This window comes from Neofelis nebulosa, chromosome 4 (genome assembly GCF_028018385.1).
Source record: "Neofelis nebulosa isolate mNeoNeb1 chromosome 4, mNeoNeb1.pri, whole genome shotgun sequence".
NCBI classification, from domain to species: domain Eukaryota; kingdom Metazoa; phylum Chordata; class Mammalia; order Carnivora; family Felidae; genus Neofelis; species Neofelis nebulosa.
Window position 1 is genome coordinate 112,864,203 of NC_080785.1, and position 19,544 is coordinate 112,883,746.

At 38.8% G+C, this 19,544-nt stretch overlaps 1 protein-coding gene across 4 annotated transcripts; it reads left to right on the forward strand.

The window, feature by feature from the left end:
• The first annotated feature begins 8,716 nt into the window (after positions 1 to 8,716).
• CNBP (CCHC-type zinc finger nucleic acid binding protein) lies at positions 8,717 to 19,258 on the forward strand. 4 transcript variants are annotated; one of them, XM_058725815.1, is made up of 5 exons: positions 8,717 to 8,877; positions 16,457 to 16,594; positions 16,693 to 16,785; positions 16,969 to 17,167; positions 18,250 to 19,258. In XM_058725815.1, exons 2-5 carry the CDS (start codon positions 16,471 to 16,473, stop codon positions 18,365 to 18,367), a joined length of 534 nt encoding a protein of 177 aa, XP_058581798.1. In that variant the 5' UTR covers positions 8,717 to 8,877; positions 16,457 to 16,470; the 3' UTR covers positions 18,368 to 19,258. The 4 variants fall into 4 exon arrangements, with proteins under 4 accessions (XP_058581798.1, XP_058581797.1, XP_058581801.1 ...); XM_058725814.1 differs by having other exon boundaries at positions 16,693 to 16,783; positions 16,964 to 17,167; XM_058725818.1 differs by having other exon boundaries at positions 16,457 to 16,573.
• The last annotated feature ends 286 nt before the right edge of the window (positions 19,259 to 19,544 follow it).

The following is a 19,544-nucleotide window of genomic DNA, read 5'->3' on the forward strand; positions in this document are numbered from 1 at the left end:
TCTCTCTCTGCCCCTCCTCTGTTCACTACCTGTTTCTCTCTTTCTCAAAATAAGTAAATAAACATTAAAAAAAAAGAAAGAAAAAAAAGAACGCTTTCAAATCAGTAAGAAAAAGGCAAATGACAAAACAGACAAAATGAGTGAAATCAACCCTTCTTAAAAGAGGAAACTTGAAGAGTCTACAAATATGTGAAGAGATGTTCAGCTTCATTGGTAATGTGGGAAATGTTAATTGAAAAAAATGAAATACCGAATGAAAACGTGTTCACACAAAAACCTACACAGGAATGTTCATAGCAGCTTTATTTGTAATAGCCCAAATTTAGAAATAGCACAGGAGTCTTTCCATGGGTGTTGGTTAAACTATGGTTCATTCATATTGTGGAATGTTACTCAGTAATAAAGGAACAAGCTATTTGATGCACACAGCTACTCCCATGAATCTCCAGGGAATTATGCTGAATGAAACAAAAGCCAATTCTGAAAAGTTACATACTGCACAATTCCATTTATGTAACTTAAAAAAAATTGTATGTATAACATTTTCTAAAAGTTTATTTATTTATTTATTTATTTATTTATTTATTTATTTATAATCCCTACACCCAGCGTGGGGCTTGAACCCATGACCCTGAGATCAAGAGTCATGTGCTACTCCAAGTGAGCCAGCCAGGTGCCCCTATACATAACATTTTTGAAAGGACATTTTAGAAATGGAGGACAGGGATTAGGGAGGAGTGGAAGGGTGGGAGGGAAGTGGATGTGGCTATAAAGGGGTCTTCTGTATCTTGAGTGCAGAGGTAGTTACATGGACCTACATTAAGATTTGATTGCATAGAATTACACACATGCACATACACACACATAGACACACAGAGTATAACTAAAATGGGGGAAATTTGAACAAAACCAGTGGGCTGTATCAATTTCTTTCTTGCTTTCTTCCTTTTTTTTTTTTTTGAGAGAGAGAGAGAGAGAGAGAGAGCTCAAGTGAGCAAGGGCAGAGAGGGAGGGAGAAAGGGAGAAAGAGAGAAGTGGGGGTTGAGCTCACTCAATGCAGGGCTCAAACTCAAGAACTGTGAGGTCATGACCTGAGCGGAAGTCAGATGCGTAACAGACTGAGTCACCCAGGCACCCTGGGTTATATCGGTTTCAATATTCTGGTTGTGACGTTATACTATGTATTTTTGTAAGATGTTACCATTGGGGGAAATTGGGTAAAGAGGATATACAGGATCTCTCTATATTACTTCTTTCAACTATATGTGAATCTACAATTATCTCAGTAAAAACAAACAAAACAGAGACAACATGTCTCATCCATCAGGCTAGCAAAAAATTAAATAATTTCACAGTGTGAAGTGCTGGCAAAGATTTGAGAAACATGGCACCCTCACTCATTGCTGCTGGGAGTATAATTTGGTGTGACCACTTTGGAGAGCAATATGGCAGGCAGCCAGTGAAATTTAAAATACACACCCTTCCTTGTCCAACTGTTCTCCTTATGGGTTTCTATGCCCTGTAGACACTCTCCACATGTGCCTGAGGAGACTTGTATACAAGGGCACTTTTTACAATGTTGTTTATAATAGCAAAAGAGTGGAAGTAATATAAATATCTTCCAATATGGGCACGAATACTAGTATATTTATAATACATAGCAGTAAAAATGATGAACCAGATAAGATTATATATATATAATATACGCTGTAAGTCAGAAACACAACATCAAATTTAAAAAGCAAGATACAGATTGATATTTATTTATTCAGCAAATATTTGAGTGCCTGCCACATATAAGGAGCTGTTCTAGGGCCTGGAAGTACAGCAGAAAACAGACAAAGTCAAAGTTCTTGCCTTGTGGATTTTATGTTCTTGTAAGGGAACACAAACAAATAAGCAAATATATATGGTAGTATTTATGTAAAATTTTTAGTTATTCATGTGTATGTACACACACATATGTATATATACATATATAGTAATTATATATACACACATATGTAATACACTTACTATAGACTATATAATTACTTTATACATATATAATTGTTATATACTATATAGATTTATTATATACTATATGCATAGTAATTTTATTATATATTATAAGAAATAGACCTGAAGGACATACCCCTATTTGTAGTATGGGGAGGAAGGAAAAGAAGTGGGACTCAGGGTAAGAAGGGATAAAGGGAGCATTAGTATCTGTAATATTCTAATTGCCTTAAAAGCCATTTTTTTGCCAAGTATAATTTCAAATGTTCTGTTTTGTAGTTACAATTCATAATTGAAAGATGTTTTCCTAGTATAAAAATTTAGAGTCTAAAGTCAGTGTTTCTTGGGGCACCTGGGTGGTTCAGTCGGTTAAGCATCCAACTTCGGCTTAGGTCATGATCTCATGGTTCATGAGTTTGAGCCCCATATCAGGCTCTGTGCTGACAGCTCGGAGCCTGGAGCCTGCTTCAGATTCTGTGTCTCCCTCTCTCTCTGCCCTTCCCCTGCTCACGCTCTGTCTCTATCTGTCTCTAAAAATAAACATTGAAAAACATTTTTTTAAGTCAAAATTTTTTTTATTTAAATCCAAGTTAGTTAACATATAGTATAATAATGATTTCAGGGATAAAATTCAGTGATACATCACTTACATATAACACCCAGTGCTCATCCCTAATGCCCATTGCCCATTGAGCCCATTCCCCCCACCCAGTATCCCACCAGCAACCCTCAGTTTGTTTTCTGTATTTAAGAGTCACTTATGGTTTGTTCTCCCTCTTTGTTTTTTTCTTATTTTTGCTTCCCTTCCCCTATGTTCATCTGTTTTGTTTCTTATATTCCACATATGAGTGAAATCATGTGGTATATGTCTTTCTCTGACCTATTTCTCTTAACATAATACGCTCTAGTTCCATCCACATTGTTGCAAATGGCAAGATTTCATTCTTTTTGATCTCTGAGTAGTATTCTATCATCTATCTATCTATCTATCTATCTATCTATATTGCATCTTCTTTATCCATTCATCAGTCAATAGACATTTGGGCTCTTTCCATACTTTGACTATTGTTGATAGTGCTGTTATAAACATTGGGGTGCACGTGCCCCTTCAAATCAGCATTTTGGTATCCTTTGGATAAATACCTAATAGTGCAGTTGCTGGGTCATCAGGTAGTTCTATTTTTAATTTTTTGAGGAACATCCATACTGTTTTCCAGAGTGGCTGCACCAGTTTGCATTCCCACCAGCAGTGCAAAAGGGTTCCTCTTTCTCTGCATCCCTGCCAACATCTGTTGTTGCCTGAGTTGTTAATTTTAGCCATTCTGACAGGTGTGAGGTGGTATCTCATTGTGGTTTCGATTTGCATTTCCCTGATGATGAGTGATGTTGAGCATCTTTTCATGTGTCTGTTAGCCATCTGGATGTCTTCTTTGGAAACATGTCTATTTATGTCTTCTGCCTATTTCTTCACTGGATTATTTGTGTTTTGGGTGTTGAGTTTGATAAGTTCTTTATAGATTTTGGATGCTGATCCTTTATCTGATATGTCATTTGCAAATATATTCTCACATTCCATAGGTTGCCTTTTAGTTTTGCTGATTGTTTCCTTTACAGTGCAGAAGTTTTTTATCTTGATGAAGTCCCAGTTGTTCATTTTTCTTTTGTTTGCATTGCCTCTGGAGATATGTCAAGTAAGAAGTTGCTGCCGCCGAGATCAAAGAGGTTGTTGCCTATTTTCTTCTCTAGGATTTTGATGGCTTCCTGTCTTATGCTTAGGTCTTTCATCCATTTTGAGTTTATTTTTGTGTATGATCTAAGAAAGTGGTCCAGTTTTCCCAACACCATTTGCTGAAGAGACTGTCTTTTTTCCATTGGATATTCTTTCCTGCTTTGTCAAAGATAAGTTGGCCATACATTTGTGGGGCCATTTCTAGGTTCTCTATTCTGTTCCATTGATCTATGTGTCTGTTTTTGTGCCAGAATCTGTCTGGCACAATCATACTGTCTTGATGATTATAGCTTTGTAATACAGCTTGAAGTCCAGGATTATGATGCCTCCAGTTTTGGTTTTCTTTTTCAACATTACTTTGGCTACTTGGGGTCTTTTCTGATTTCATACAAATTTTAGAATTTTTGTTCTAGCTCTGTGAAGAATGCTGGTATTATTTTGATAGGGATTGCATTGAATATGTAGATTACTTTGGGTAGTATTGACATTTTAACAATATTTGTTCTTTCAATCTATGAGCATAGAAAATATTTCCATTTTTTGGTGTCTTTTTCAATTTCTTTTATAAACTTTCTACAGTTCTCAGTATACAGAGTTTTCACCTCTTTCCTTAGGTTTATTCCTAGGTATTTTATAGGTTTTGGTGCAATTGTAAATGGGATTGATTCCTTGATTTCCCTTTCTGCTGCTTCATTATTGGTATATAGAAATGCAACTGATTTCTGTACATTGATTTTATATCCTGTGACTTTGCTGAATTAATATATCAGTTCTAGCAGGTTTTTTTGGTGGAGTCTTTTGGGTTTTCCACATAGTACCTCATGCCATCTGCGAAGAGTGAAAGTTTGACTTCCTCCTTGCCGATTTGGATGCCTACAGTTAATGTTTCTTATATTGAAGTCTGAGTACATTTCTCAAGATTTAGAAATTGATTGTTTATTCATCTTTGTCAAACTCATAAACGACTACTTTATAAATGAGAATGGCCATTTGTGTTAATTTCCAAAGAAAAAGGCTAGAGACACATGGTACAAGTGTACAGTATTAGATTTGGGCTCTCCTTTTCTTACTAACTGCAGTTACTTGAATTAACCAGGTCACAAGCATAGCTAACAGCTCCTTTGGGCTCTCAGTCACTCAGTTGGAAGAGCTTGCGAGACTCGTAATCTCAGGGTCATGAGTTCGGAACCCCGTTAAGGGTAGAGATTACTTAAATAAATAAACTTAAAAAAAAAAAATGCCCTAACAGCTCCTTCCTTATGAGATGTGGGTGGCACCCTGGTTTGTTCATGTCAAAACATCAGTTCTTTTGGGAACTTGTGGGAACCCTGAGTAACTCTATAGCCTTTTTCTCATTTAAATGAGGGGATTAAATGAAATATTCTGAGATTAGGCTAAATACTCTTCTAGATGTTAGATTCTAATTCACCTGAATATATAGTGCTTCTTTTTCAATTTAATCTTGAAAAGTCAGTTACATTATTTTTGTAGATTATGAGAGCCAAATGATCAAATTTATAATGCTCTCTCAAAAAACAACAGAAGACATTTTGTAAAGTTCTACGTGGCAAACATGCAAACACCGTTATTTTGCTATTCACTACGTATTTCAAGATTTAACTAAATAATGAAAAGATGAAGTTACTTTTTTTAAATGAATGCAACTGCTTTTCTTTTAAGAAAAAAATGGGTGGTTTCACTTTGAACCTTTAAAAATTATTTGTAAATAAAGTTCTCTTGCCAGTTATTTTGCAGAAGTAGAGAGAAGTTCAATTCAAGGTCATAGAGGAGGAAGCCAAATGATGGACTGCTCACTAAATTATTAGTCGGTGTTTCATATTTCCCTTATCAACAGTTAATATTCTCTACACTGTCACTTTAAGGAGTCAATGGAAAATTGTAGGATTAGGTTTCAATCACTACTGGGAGGCTGGAAGCTTTGTGCTTAGGCACTTAGGTTGCCTTGGTTTGAAGCCTGCACTATCATTTATTCACTCTCTGACCTTTAGCAGAATACTTCAATTCTCTGGAATTTTATTTCCTCCTGGGGACAATAAAAGTACTTATCTCATAGAGGTTTTGTGTAAACTTAAAAAGAGATTATAAACAATGACTGGCATATAATAAGCACTCAATAACAATAACAAAAATAATAGAAATTATGCCAGGCCCTTTTAAAGAACTTTATATACACTATTATCTATTATTAGTATAACTGATTTCAATTTCAGGATTTAGCTTAATAAACTGTGTTTTAGTTGCAGGAGCAGACAGGAGAGGTAAAAACGATATATGCTCTTTAACCTTAGTTGCATACTTTCCAGGTCAAGTCACAGAGACTATTTCCCTGCAGGCAGAGAAAACAAGACACTGAAGGTTTAGAACAATATATACGATATCCTCTCCATTTAACAGCAGAATTTAAGGCATGTACTATTGCAGTTGGGCATTTTAGCGGAAATTAAGAGTTGGCAGGTGCTGCTGCTCAACTCGTACTCATTTTAAGGAATCCTGAATCATGCTGAATCATAGCATTTTAGCTGGTCCTCCCTCAGGATACTTAATACTTTCTTATGGCTTTTTTCATCTTGCAAGATCTTCAAGGGCAAGGTTTGTCTGAACTAGTCACCTTTGTAACACATTGCTGAGCACAGTAGTGTTGGTAAGACTGACTACTGGAAGGGAGGAGGGAGAGAAAATACATTTCCAGGGGAAGGAAATGTAATAGGAGACTCTTTCTTCATATATAATTGGCAGTTTATCTTCTGAGTGGGCTGCCTTTTTCCTTTCTTATTTTCAAACATCTCTAGTGAAAATAGGTGTACCCAAGGGTATAACCGGACAACACAAACTACTGTAGTTAAATTTCATCATAGACCTCTGGAGACAGAATGCCTCATGATCAGTCTGGCTTTGTTAATAATAATAGTCACTACAGAAAGCTGGATGTCGGGTGGAGAAGAGCCATTACCTGTTACTACTCCTAGAGCCTAGCAACAAAGACCATATTATGCTTCCATTCCTTCCACTTAAGTCTTTTGAAACCTACAGAAGATCATATGTTCACTATCTGTTTCACACCCACCCTCATTTTTCTTTTAACATTAGGAACATTCTGTCCCTGGGTCTATAATAAATATCAAACATTTTATGTAGCATTGTGGTTGGGATGATAAACAAAAATCAAGTCAAAAATATGAATTTATGGTTACTATGACAATTTAACTAATCTTCCTGGCATGATGCGGATGCACCCAGGGTGGACTTCCTCCATATAGCCTCTTGCATTGTACTGACTCACTGCTGGGGCTTAGGAAATCACTACTTAAGTGTCTGCAATTACACTAGTACTTACCTCAAGATATTATAAAGATTAATCAGGGGAAATCTATAAAGCTGTGTTAAGCTTCTTGGTAATAAAACCACAGAAGCACAAAACACTGTTTTATTATGGTAACTGGTATTAAAACTCAATACAGAAACTGCTGGGCAATTCAATCTTATTGGAAATGGGACCATCTCCTACTGAATTTTGAAATATTTTTACTTTAATCGTCTTGGTTAAAAACAGCTTAAAAATCATTGGTCCTTGAGATAGTTCATTCACTCTTTGATAATTGCTACCCTTTATTGAGCACTATGTTGCGTACAATCTGCTAAATGCGCTACAATGATTGAGTCAGCACTAGTGATTTGAAACCAGGTTTAATGCCTGATTCTCAACACCTGTGCTCTTCACTGCTTTGCCTCCTCATAAACATGATTTCAGAAGCCATACAGCCTGGGGACCGGGAGGATTCAATGAAACCAAGGGCAAAGAACAGTTCCAGTCTTTGTAGCTACCCACGGAACTAATGCTACACACAAGGACCATTCGTCAGTTTTAACATCTCAATAGATCTGTACAGTTAATTTCAAAGAAGATGGTCATTAAAGGAAAGAAAATTTCTGGGCTATACCAGCCAACAACATGGGCTGCACACCAACCTTGAGAAGCATATTAAGCTCAGTAGGAGACTATAGTCGCTTCAGGGCTTTTAGAGCTCGAGAGGCTGGGGACGCTTGTTTTTTTCCTGTTTGTAACAGAAGCCCTTCCAAAATGGTACACAAAATTCTCTAACATTTTAGTTCATATTCAGCAATTTAAATTGTTTGCATCCTGGAAAAGTATCTGACTACATAGCCAATCTTTTTTTGGAGAAGATACCAAATCTCAACTGAAGGCCATTCCTGAACATGATAGCCCAGGCCAGATGGCTCTCCTGGCACTCCATGTTACCCCTTAAGTCGCAGGCAATGTCACTCATCAGTGTGCTGAACAGTCACTAGGTGTGTTGTGAGGCAAAGAGGTCTCGGTGCCATCCCTTCGCCATCTTCACACCCTCACCAGGTACTTTTCTGGGAGAAAGGGATGTTTGGGGGTTGGTGGTGGCGGTAGATGTTAGAGGTGAACACAGCAAGGCGTTCCAGGCTCTGCCGAGGCTCACACAAAAACCAGAACAAACCTCAGGGCCCGTGACCTTCAGCCACAGAAACTTCCGTCACTTAGCAACCAGGACTCTTCCCCAAACTGAGCCGTGTGTATTAGGAAATGGGTCCTGGCTCCGAAAGCCAGAACGATCCAAAGGCCTAGCGGCAGCTTTTTTCTGAGCCCCAAAAGGGACCGGAATTTTCCCCGACCCCACGTTAATCACAGCCATTTCACTCAGACCCGCCCTCTGGCATCCCTCGTCGCCGGCTGCCGCGAGAGATCACCAAGGCCGGGACGGGGTCGCGAGGGGCCTGGAATTTAGCGGGAAGAGCCCGAGAACGGTCGGGGGGCCGAGGTTCCAGGCGGGAAAGGCCGCGCGCGGGGCACGGCGGGAAAGGCCGCGGCGCGCCGAGGTAGAAGCCCGCCCCGCCCCGCGCCGCGCTCAAGCTGGGCGGCCCTCCTCTGGGCGACTCTGATTGGACCGCGGAGCTCCGCGCGCTGATTGGCCGCGTGGGCGAGGCGGAGGAGAGCCGTGCGCAGCGGCGTGTGTGGGGCCGTGTGCAGACCCGCGTGTGGCGCAGGCAAGGACCCTGAAAATAAACAGCCGCTACCTAGCGAGCCGACTTCTCCGGGCCTGCGTCCGAGTCTCCGCCGCTGCGGTCCAGCTCAGACGCCGAAGGTGAGGGCCTGGAGTGGGGCCTGAGCTTGGGGGAGCCACGGTGCGGGCCCTGGCCGAGGCGGACGGAGAGGGTAGGGAGCGGTGAGGCGGAGATGGCGGCCGCACTCTGGCCTGCTCTGCTGCTGCGTCAGGCGGGAAACTCGGCTGCCACCGCTGCTTCAGGTTCAAGTTTCCGGCCTGCCGCAGTCGGACGACCCTTCCGCCCTTCCTTCCGTCTTGGGAAGCCGGGCCGCTGCGCGTCAGGGCCTCTTCTGCGGCCAAGGCCGCACCCCAGGCCGCAGCCTTAAAGCAGTGGAGGCCCAGGCCCGTGCGCCCTTGGGACTGAGGCCCTGAGACTTTAAGGGTCGTGGGATGCGGGAAGGAGGGTCGATTTGGCGGGAACTTACTGGAAGGTGGTTGTGGTGGGGAAAAGACCCTAGTGCAGATGGGGAGCGGGGGGGTTGGGTATTTATGCAGGCCATGTGCTGGGGTAGTGGGCCTGGCGGGCCATGTGCCAAATGTTCTGATGGGCTTAGGAAAGGGTCATTGAAGACGCGCTTGCGGTTAGAGTGAGGGGATACCCTGCCAGAAGGTCTGAGAATGTTTGAAATTCTTACTCTCTATACTTGATAGCTTTCCGATCCTTGAATTTTTATTGTCGTTCAAAGGCTAAACTACTTGTCTTACATGGCAATTCGAAAAGAGGCAGCTAGGTTTCGCTTTCCATGAATCAACGAAACACACATCATTTCTTGGATTCATTAAACGAATATAATTTAATCTAAAAACGAGACGTGAAAGTTAATGAGCCAGCCCCCATCTAGATATTCCAAATGTGAAAACCTATTTTAGAAGGACATAATTGCCCACATTTGGGTTTGGGTGTTGATTTTATTATGGGTAAGCATTATGCTTGTTGCCACATGTTAACCACATGGCCCCAGTCACAGGGCACTTCCAAAGGAAGTGACTGCATCTGGTATTGGGGAGCTTACTTAGAAAAAGAAAATATTGCTCAGTAGTCATTTGTGACTTGGGATAGTGTGTTTCAGTCATTCAGAAAGACAAAGTGTAAGAAGAATCTGGGTTGCTTTTTTCTTTTAAGGTAAACAGGGATTAATTTACAGCCTCCTCATAAAAGTTTTTTTAAAAAGGCTTTCCTGCTTTCCTGTCGTTTGACTCAGTTTTTGAGAGAAACATAACCAGTTAATTTCTGCATGGAGGAGTTACCTTAAATTAAGATAGCAACTTTGTTACTCTGTTGCTCAAGCGCTGTAAATTGCATGTAAGGTTTTGAGGGTTTTTAAAAGATGCAGGAGACGAAATTCCCACCTCTTAGGCTTTTTTCCCCCTCTGCAAAGCAGTCATTTTCAAATACTTGCTTAAAAATTGCTGTGATCATGGCTTAATCACACCTGCAAATGCCACGTACTTAGGTGTGTACTCTGTTTAGGTTGTTGAGCCTGATTCTTGTCTACGAGGAGCTCTCTTGCACTGGAATATAAAAGGAATCATTTATTAGAGTCCCAAGGGCTGAATTAAGGACTTGAAAGTTTCTCCAAATTGCAACTCTTGGCAGCGGTGTGTTGTTTGTTTGTTTGTTTTTTTTTTTTTTTAAAGCTATCCGTATGTTTGTGTACTTATCTGCATATGTCACATTAGAAAACTTGGATGAGTCTTAGCAACCCAAAGGTCCACATTTTCATGTTTGATAATGAGAGGTAATGATTTCAAACAAATGTGGAGTCTCTAAAATATTTTGAGCCAAATCAATGGAAGATCAAAGGGCATTTATTGCACTAGAATTTGAACAACTGGAACAGGCAGAGTGATCTCTTCTTTACGGTATTATAAGTGGGTTTTGTGAATGGTTATATGTTTGGATTATTTTTACTGTTCTTTTTAAATCTAATAAAAATACCTGGTACCTACATCCTACATGGGAAGTTACCAAATTGGCGCTTAAAAGCAATGGAACCACAGTTTGACTAATTGGAACAATTGGTCTGTTGGCTAAGCACTTGACCACAAGAGAGATTTTGCTTTTTTTTTTTTTTTCCCCCAGGAGTGAGAGTTTTAAAAAATTGTTGGCTTCTTTCCTCTTCCTAGCCTCCTGACAGTAAGTGGAGAGCCAGAAGACTGATGCCAAGGCATCCTGGCCTGCTATGTGGAGAATGCTCTTTCCTTACTGTCTCACTTAATAGAACTCCTATTCTGGCAGTGTCAGATGCTGCTGCAGTAAGGGCATGCTATTGAGAATTCCAGTAAACTGTGCACCATTTTTATGTTGTAAAAAACTGCTGGAATAATAAAGTGAGAGCTTGTGGCAACCAAAATGCAAGTTGTAAGTAGAATCTATTAATCAGTAGTATGAGAATGTAATACAGCGATCACCTGGAGTGGCTCCATAATTACAAATGAGGGTATTAACTAGGGAAATCAGGTGGTCAGTCTTTGGCTGTGTAGTGACACTTTAAGTTCTACAAAGAGGTTTGAGAAAATCTGTCTTGGCTTAAAATTCAGGAAAGCTGTGTGATGGTATGCTGTGAATAAATTTGTGTATGGTTGTGTATGGCTGTGTATTTTTAAAAAGCTATCAGTTCTAGTTTTGATTTATCTAAAGAGATAAGAATACAGAATACAAATACTTTTTGTATTAAAATTGACATGTTTTATGTGGTCTCAGTTCTTGAGCTTCCCTATCAGTAAAATGGGAACAAGAATGCATAACTTGCATAACTTGTTGTAAGGATTGTAGATGCTATGTTTATTAACCTTTGATCCGTAGTAGATATCTAGCTATTAAAACCTCCAAACCCTTTGTGGGTAATCAGAGCAGAAACCAGGATGAGAACCCAGAATCACTCCCACTGTTGCACTCTGGTCTCTATTATTCTGGCGGGAATGCAGGTAACTATACACAATGTAACTTCCTTCCATTCTGAGTTTTTTATTTGTCTTACAACAGCCTGAAATGTTGCAGTACCATGTTGGAACACTGAACCACTTTATAAGAGTGTAGTGATGAATGAGTATATTCAGGGGGACAAAAGCTCCCCTATGGTCTGGATGCAGTTAGGGTTACATGGATGAGTCAGGGATAATCCTACACTTGAGGGAAATAACTAGAGATGCCGAAAATGTGAATATATACAGGTATATTAGGAAAGCCATATAAAACAGGATAGCCAGGTCCCCATCATACCTTGTCACCCTCCCCCCCCCCCCCCCCCCCACTTAGCTATCACTACCTATTTTAAATGTATTTATAGAGACAGGGTCTTTTATTCATTGCAACTCACATTGTTAGTCTTGAATTGTGTATTAAGATTTAAGTCATTTACTGGCTTTGTTCTTATCAAAAATGTGGAACAATTACATTGATGAAGACAAGTTAGTATTACGGTGTTTTGCTACCAATTGTGAGATTTAAGCCTAGATGAGTGTAAAATAGACCTCTTAGTTACATATGGTCTTTCAGTGAATTTTCAGTCTTTTCAGGCGATATCTTGACTGCATTATCCCTCCTGCTGCCTGGCATGACCTGTGCTCCTACACATCTTTAAGTGTGGTTTGTGTCATGAAAATTAGATATACAGAAATTAAAGTGGAAACACAACATTTCTGTTGTTGGGAATGTGAAGTCATTTGGCACTCACCCATTTTTCTTAGCTCTTCTCCATTCCATTGAGGAAGTAGACTTTGAGATGGAAAACTTAATTATAAGCACAGTTTGCCCTATCCTAAGTCTGCTCTGTAGGCATTGCACTGAGTTCTAATCCACCTGTAAGCAATCTAACTTAATTGGAGGAAGAGTGGAAAGGAAGGAATAACTATGTAAACAGAGGACTTAAACCCTTAGAAGTGTTTTAAAATTTGAACATCTGTTAAGCACAGGGCACCTGGTAACACTTCTCATCACTGATCAGTTTTCCCATCTTTTCCTAATACATCAAATTTCTGAGGTAACACAACAGGTGGTTAAACTGGGTTAAGTTGTTAACCCAGGCTTACCTATGGTCCCCAAATCTTTTTACTATGTGAAGATAACATAGGTGTAGAGATACCTAGCAATGAGTTTTAGCAGCAAAAGGAGGAAAATACATGTTCTCTTTCTGCCTGGCAACAGTGAAAATACAGCATTTTGTCTTTTATCTTAAATTTGTAGATACGTTTTGTAGCATTCCATAAAATATTACTGAGGTCTAGTTGATTGAATTCTTGGAGTAATAGGATTTTGTTAGGTAATCTGAAATAAGCATTCTTGAATTCAGAGTTCATCCTTAATGAGTACATAATTTAAAAATACATTGTTACTCTAATGGTGCAATAATTCCCGTGATAGCAAGAATTTAGCTGTTTTATTGTTAGTACTTGGTTAGATTGGGTTGGGTCTGTACAAGAAACAGTTTGTTTCATTCAGCAAATGACTATTAGTTGCCCCCCCCCCCCCAGTAGTTAAAATACTGAATACAACTGCTACTAAAAGAATAATTATATGGGGTGTTGTGATGATTGAAAGGTGAAATACTTGGTCTCTGCCCTCAAGGTAAGAGGCAATATGGTAGTGTCATCAGACAGATCCTAACAAAGTACCCTGGGTTTAACTAGGAAGGAGAGTTCCAAGCTGGGAGATGTGGTCAGATTCTTTTATAAGAGTTGGCATTTGAGCTGGCCCTTGAAGGTTGGAAAAGGTTGTGACAGGTGGAGGGGGCGGAGGCAGAACAGTGCTGCAAAATTGCAGCCAAGAGCAGTCATAGGCTGTGAGAATCACAGAGCGATAATTTTCAATTTTCTTACCTTACTGGCACTCCTTTTCATAGGGAATAGCATACAGTTCTCTAAAGAACTTTTAACTCAATACATTTGCATATAAGATGGATATTAGGATGGGGATCTGCTCCTAGGATAAGTGGTGGGTCTCTAAAATGTAGTGGGAGTGGGTTGGTTTAATGTTAATGAAGGGACAAATATATCACAGGGGACTTAGTGAAAATACAGAACAGCTAATTGACTGCAGTTGGCTTGGCTGAAGGGAGAAGAGGCAGATTGCACACACGGTACCTAAGCCCACTGAGAAGACCTTTAAAAAAGCCTGTGGCCTACTGATGATGGTCTTTGGGATATTAATGAAGTTAATGTTTCTTTTACCTTTTAAGATGTAGTATTAAGCCTTAATTTATTCCAGTGAACAAAATTATGTGAGACTGAAATTGGTTGATGGCAAAACAAATATTTAAAATTAGTTACATGTATAAAGTTGCATATCTGTTTTGTGGAATAGTTTAATTTCTGTCTAAATGAAGAAATGCCTTTTTCCTTAAGTAATTTGTGGTTCATACAGCAATGATCACATTTTAACCAACTTTCAATTAGGAATTAGGGTAGGAGGAAGTAGAGCTTAGTGTTTAATCTTTTAATGTTACTTTAATTGTCTTCTTTCCAGAAGTACTTTTCCTATCATTTCTTTTTCCTTTAGGATCTGGGTACCATGAAAAGAGAGAGAAGGCAAAACGGAGAAACAGTTCATGAAAAATCTACGTGTAAATTAAATCTTGAGTCGTTTTTTAAACTGATATTTCTATACCAAAAGTATAGAAAAACCTGAAATTTTTTACCTGTTGACTTTATTCCACTGATAAACACATGATTCATTATAATGCATTTCCTTTGTACTTTATTATGAAATAAACAAGGCCCTTTTAAAGTAGCAGTCTAAAGGGGAGATTACCTGGAACGATCATTGTTTTTTAAATTAGCATTGGAAATATATAGTGTGTTGAATGTATAGGATTGTCATTTTCTGTAAAAACAGTCTTTAAATATTAAATGGTAACCTATTAAGGACTTTTCATACTGCCTAACTTATGTTGTAAAAGAACATGATCATTTCTGTGCAAAGAACTCATCGACAGCAGTAGTTAAATGTGCTCAAATTGGTCTGGCTGTAAACTGAAGAAGATCCAAAATGAAATGGGGATGGAGAGGAGGATGAGGTACCCTAAGCAGCTCTTTTCTGTGATCTTTTTATCTTATTTTGTTCTCTCTGGAAGCCAGGACCTCGCATAATATTGAAGGCTAATACCAGTATAAGAAAGCAAATGTAATCTCAGATTTTCCAGTGGCTGTTTTCTTCTGGCTAGAAATGTACATTATGCATCTGAAACCACTAATGCTTAAGTATCCCATGCAGCTCCGCACCTGCCCTTCCTTTTTTTGTTAATGTGTTCATATGGCAAGTGGCAAGAATTGATAGAAAGATCCCTTTTGAAAACTTATCCTGAATCTGATTGCAGAGACTTGGGATAAGTATTGAATTCTTTTGAATATTTGACAATGGAAACTTTTGAAACCGAACTTCAGCTTAATTTTTAGTTACTATCTGTATAACTTGTGATGAACCAGTTAAAGAATGGGTGGAGGCTTTACTGTTTTGCTGTCATTTGATATTCGGTGCTGTGGTTGGTTTGGGTAATTCCACTGTCCAGTCAGTCTTGTTCCCTTGAAGCAATATGTTTTGCTAGACCATGGTCCTTAACGGTTGGCTTTGAGAGGGTAGTTAAAAAAAACTTTTTATACCATGGCTTGACACTGGAAATAAGGGTAAAAATGTTCAGATGTGGAAATGTAAAGGTTATTACATTGTTTTGAGCTGGGTTTTTTTTAACTACTTTCTGAGGAGTTTGTCCTGAAACATTCCATTCTTTTCCATTCTATTCCAGGAATAGCCCTTGCTTATTTTTAGATTGTTACATAAGAAGTATAAAATCCATTTGCTTTAGTGGGAGTTTTTCCCTTTTTTGTAAAAAAGTAGTACCCAATAAAGGAATCTATTGTGAAATTCCAAGTAGCGTTGTTTTAAATGTAAAACTGGGAAAACTTGGAGAGAATAGAAAAGAGAAAAAAGTGGTCCCAGTGCTTTAGGTGCTATTAGCACTTTGGTGTGCCTTTTTGTTGTTTTTCTAATATTTGTAACATACTGTACCTTCTAGAGATAAAATTTATGTCCTGCGTTTCTTCTAACACATCTGCTCTAAAGAGTCAGCAGGCAAGTGTTGCAGCACAACTGGGTGTTAGATACTAAAATTACAGAGAGAAATTGTTTTTCTTTACTCCTCACTTTCAATCCATACTACAGCTCCATTGGTTTGAGCTTTTCTGATTTTATGACGATTAAATAACTTCCAGTTGCCCAAAATAAAGTTTACTGGCTTGTAACCATGAAAATGTGTCCGTTAAGTTGGACCTCGCATGAGGTAGATGTTATTTCTAATAATGGATATTCATTGATATTAACTCTATAAATTCCATCACCCCATCAATAACTGAATTAACATTTGTATTAATATATGCATAATCCTAATGGTTTTAAAGATCAAGAATTATATCAAAATATGTTTACATTTTTTTTTTCACTTTTAATATATTTCATAATAGGTGTATAATGCCAAAGTGTATAGTTGTGTGGCTGTTTTTCCTAACCAACATATATTCTGGCTTCTTCCCCCCCCAGAATAATTATCCAAAAATACACTAAAAGGGCAATAAAAGTTAAAGTAATTCCAAGTGGTTTAACATTGTCATTTTTAATATTTTGAAGATCTAACTGCAGCCATGAGCAGCAATGAGTGTTTCAAGTGTGGACGATCTGGTCATTGGGCCCGGGAATGCCCTACTGGTGGAGGCCGTGGTCGTGGAATGAGAAGCCGTGGCAGAGGTGGTTTTACCTCGGATAGAGGTATTTTTGTCGAATAAAAAATTTTGAAGTACTTCAGTGTTTCTTAGTATCAAGACTGGTCTAATTAGTCAAATTCTTTTTGTTTCTGCCCAAAATAGGTTTCCAGTTTGTTTCCTCATCTCTTCCAGACATCTGTTATCGCTGTGGTGAGTCTGGTCATCTTGCCAAGGATTGTGATCTTCAAGAGGATGGTAAGTATTTAATACTTCCTTTTCATACCCTTCTAGAACTTGGAGCGGTGAGGATGTACTACTACTGCACGTAGCATTGGAAAGGACTTGCTACTTTTGAGATTTTGTATTGTATGGCTTAGAACAGCAACGTTATGTAAAGGTTTTATAGTCTTGGTCTGCTTCTTTTCCTTATTGTTGAAGCCTGCTATAACTGCGGTAGAGGTGGCCACATTGCCAAGGACTGCAAGGAGCCCAAGAGAGAGCGAGAGCAGTGCTGCTACAACTGTGGCAAACCAGGCCATCTGGCTCGTGACTGTGACCATGCTGATGAGCAGAAGTGCTATTCTTGTGGAGAATTTGGACACATTCAAAAAGACTGCACCAAAGTGAAGTGCTATAGGTAAGTTGTTAGGGTGTTACTGAAGGGAAAGCTCATTGTAGAGATTATTTTAGAAGTGAGCTATAAATGGAAGGACCTTGCGGACCAGTACATTCAGTGAAAGTTGGTTGTGACCAGATGATAATGGTTTTAAGCATATATAACCAGCAGCCTATCTGTACATCAGTCACTATTCTACCATGATAATTTGTGGCTTATGGCTGCTGGACAACTTATACAACTTGGGAATTTTTAATGTAAAAATTAACGTTATGCTGTAATTTGGTGTTTTCAGAGATATTGGAGAAAACTAAATTCATAATTCGCATACACAGATCTGTTTTTGTTTTGTTTTTAGTGTTTATCTTTGTGGGGGTGGCACAGAGAGAAGGGAGAGAGGAAATCCCAAGCAGGGTCCGCACTGTTCACACACAGCCCAATGCTGGACTTGAAATCCCAAACCTAGAGATCATGACCTAAGCCAAAGTTGGATGCTTAACTGACTGAGCCACTAAGGCACCTCCCCACCCCCATCCACAAATCTTTTGTCCTGCAACCAGAAATCTTTGTGGTTGTGACATATAATGTACGTATTTAAAGTGTAAAATTTGGTAAGTTTTGATACGTACATACCAGTGAGATCTTAGGGATTAATTTGTATAAAGGTTCAACATCTTGGGGCACCTGGATGGCTCGGCTCAGTTAGTGGAGCATGCGACTCTTGATTTTGAGGTTGTGAGTTTGAGCCCCATGTTTGATGTAGAGATTACTAAAAACTTTTTTAAAAAGGTAACAGCATTTTGCCCAGTGTTATTGTTGTGTTGGTTTTGATATTGGTGGATCTCTTACAGTGAAAATTTTAATTTTAATGTAATGGCTTAGGCTGCACGATTGAGTACTTTGTTATCTAATTCCTCCTTTCTGCTCTTAGTTTAGGGGTTAATGAGACTGTTTTGAGGGGGAAAAATAATGTTCCTTCACTTGTTAACTGCTTTTTGTTCTGCAGTTAATTATTGCTTCACTATGGTTTTGTACTTTCTGAACACATTGTGGAAAATTATCTTAATTTCTTTCTCTTTTTTTTTTTTTTTTTTTTTTTGTAGGTGTGGTGAAACTGGTCATGTAGCCATCAATTGCAGCAAGACAAGTGAAGTCAACTGTTACCGCTGTGGCGAGTCAGGGCACCTTGCACGGGAATGCACGATTGAAGCCACAGCTTAATTATTTTCCTTTGTCGCCCCTCCTTTTTCTGATTGATGGTTGTATTATTTTCTCTGAATCCTCTTCACTGGCCAAAGGTTGGCAGATAGAGGCTACTCCCAGGCCAGTGAGCTTTACTTGCCGTGTAAAAGGAGGAAAGGGGTGGAAAAAAATCGACTTTCTGCATTTAACTACAAAAAAAAAGTTTATGTTTAGTTTGGTAGAGGTGTTATGTATAATGCTTTGTTAAAGAACCCCCTTTCCGCGCCACTGGTGAATAGGGATTGATGAATGGGAAGAGTTGAGTCAGACCAGTAAGCCCGTTCTGGGTTTCTTGGATATGTTCCCATGTAGGAGGTAAAAACAATTCTGGAAGTATCTATGAGCTTCCATAAATAACTTTAATTTTAGCATAATGATGGCCTTGGATTGTCTGACCTCAGTAGCTATTAAATAACATCAAGTAACATCTGTATCAGGCCCTACATAGAACATACAGTTGAGTGGGAGTAAACAAAATAAAAAGACAAACGTGTGTTAATGGCTGTGCAAGAAAGATCAGGATAAAGGCCTAAACAGGAACAACTTCATCACAGCGTTGATGCTGGATATACATAAGGTGATGACAAAGGTTTAGAACACATTTTTTTCAAAGACTAAATCTAAAACCCAGAGTAAACATCTAAGCTCAGAGTTAGCATAATTTGGAGTTATTCAGGAATTGCAGAGAAATGCATTTTCACAGAAATCAAGATGTTATTTTTGTATACTATATCACTTAGACAACTGTGTTTCATTTGCTGTAATCAGTTTTTAAAAGTCAGATGGAAAAAGCAACTGAAGTCCTAGAAAATAGAAATGTAATTTTAAACTATCCAATAAAGCTGGAGGAGGAAGGGGAGTTTGACTAAAGTTCTTTTTGTTTGTTTCAAATTTTCATTAATGTATATAGTGCAAAATGCCATATTAAAGAGGGGAATGTGGAGGACTAAAAGCTGACAGTTTGGACTTTTCTTTGTGTACTAAGTCACGTCTTAGTAATGAAAAATACCTGTTATAAGGAAGCATAGGCTTTAGCTATTTAGGTGTCCGTTTGCGAAGATGTAAAAGTTTTATTTCTCTTTGTAACCCATTATATTGCTGTCCTTGAGCTCTGGTGTCCACTCTCAATAGTTTTAATGCCATTGTTGTTATGTTT

Excerpts from the sequence above, each read along its gene's own strand:
- CNBP (XM_058725814.1), top strand. The coding sequence starts at position 16,471 with ATGAGCAGCAATGAGTGTTTCAAGTGTGGACGATCTGGTCATTGGGCC. Across the intron at positions 16,784-16,963 it reads GATTGTGATCTTCAAGAGGA|TGAAGCCTGCTATAACTGCG; the intron begins TGGTAAGTATTT and ends TTTCCTTATTGT. Across the intron at positions 17,168-18,249 it reads ACCAAAGTGAAGTGCTATAG|GTGTGGTGAAACTGGTCATG; the intron begins GTAAGTTGTTAG and ends TTTTTTTTGTAG.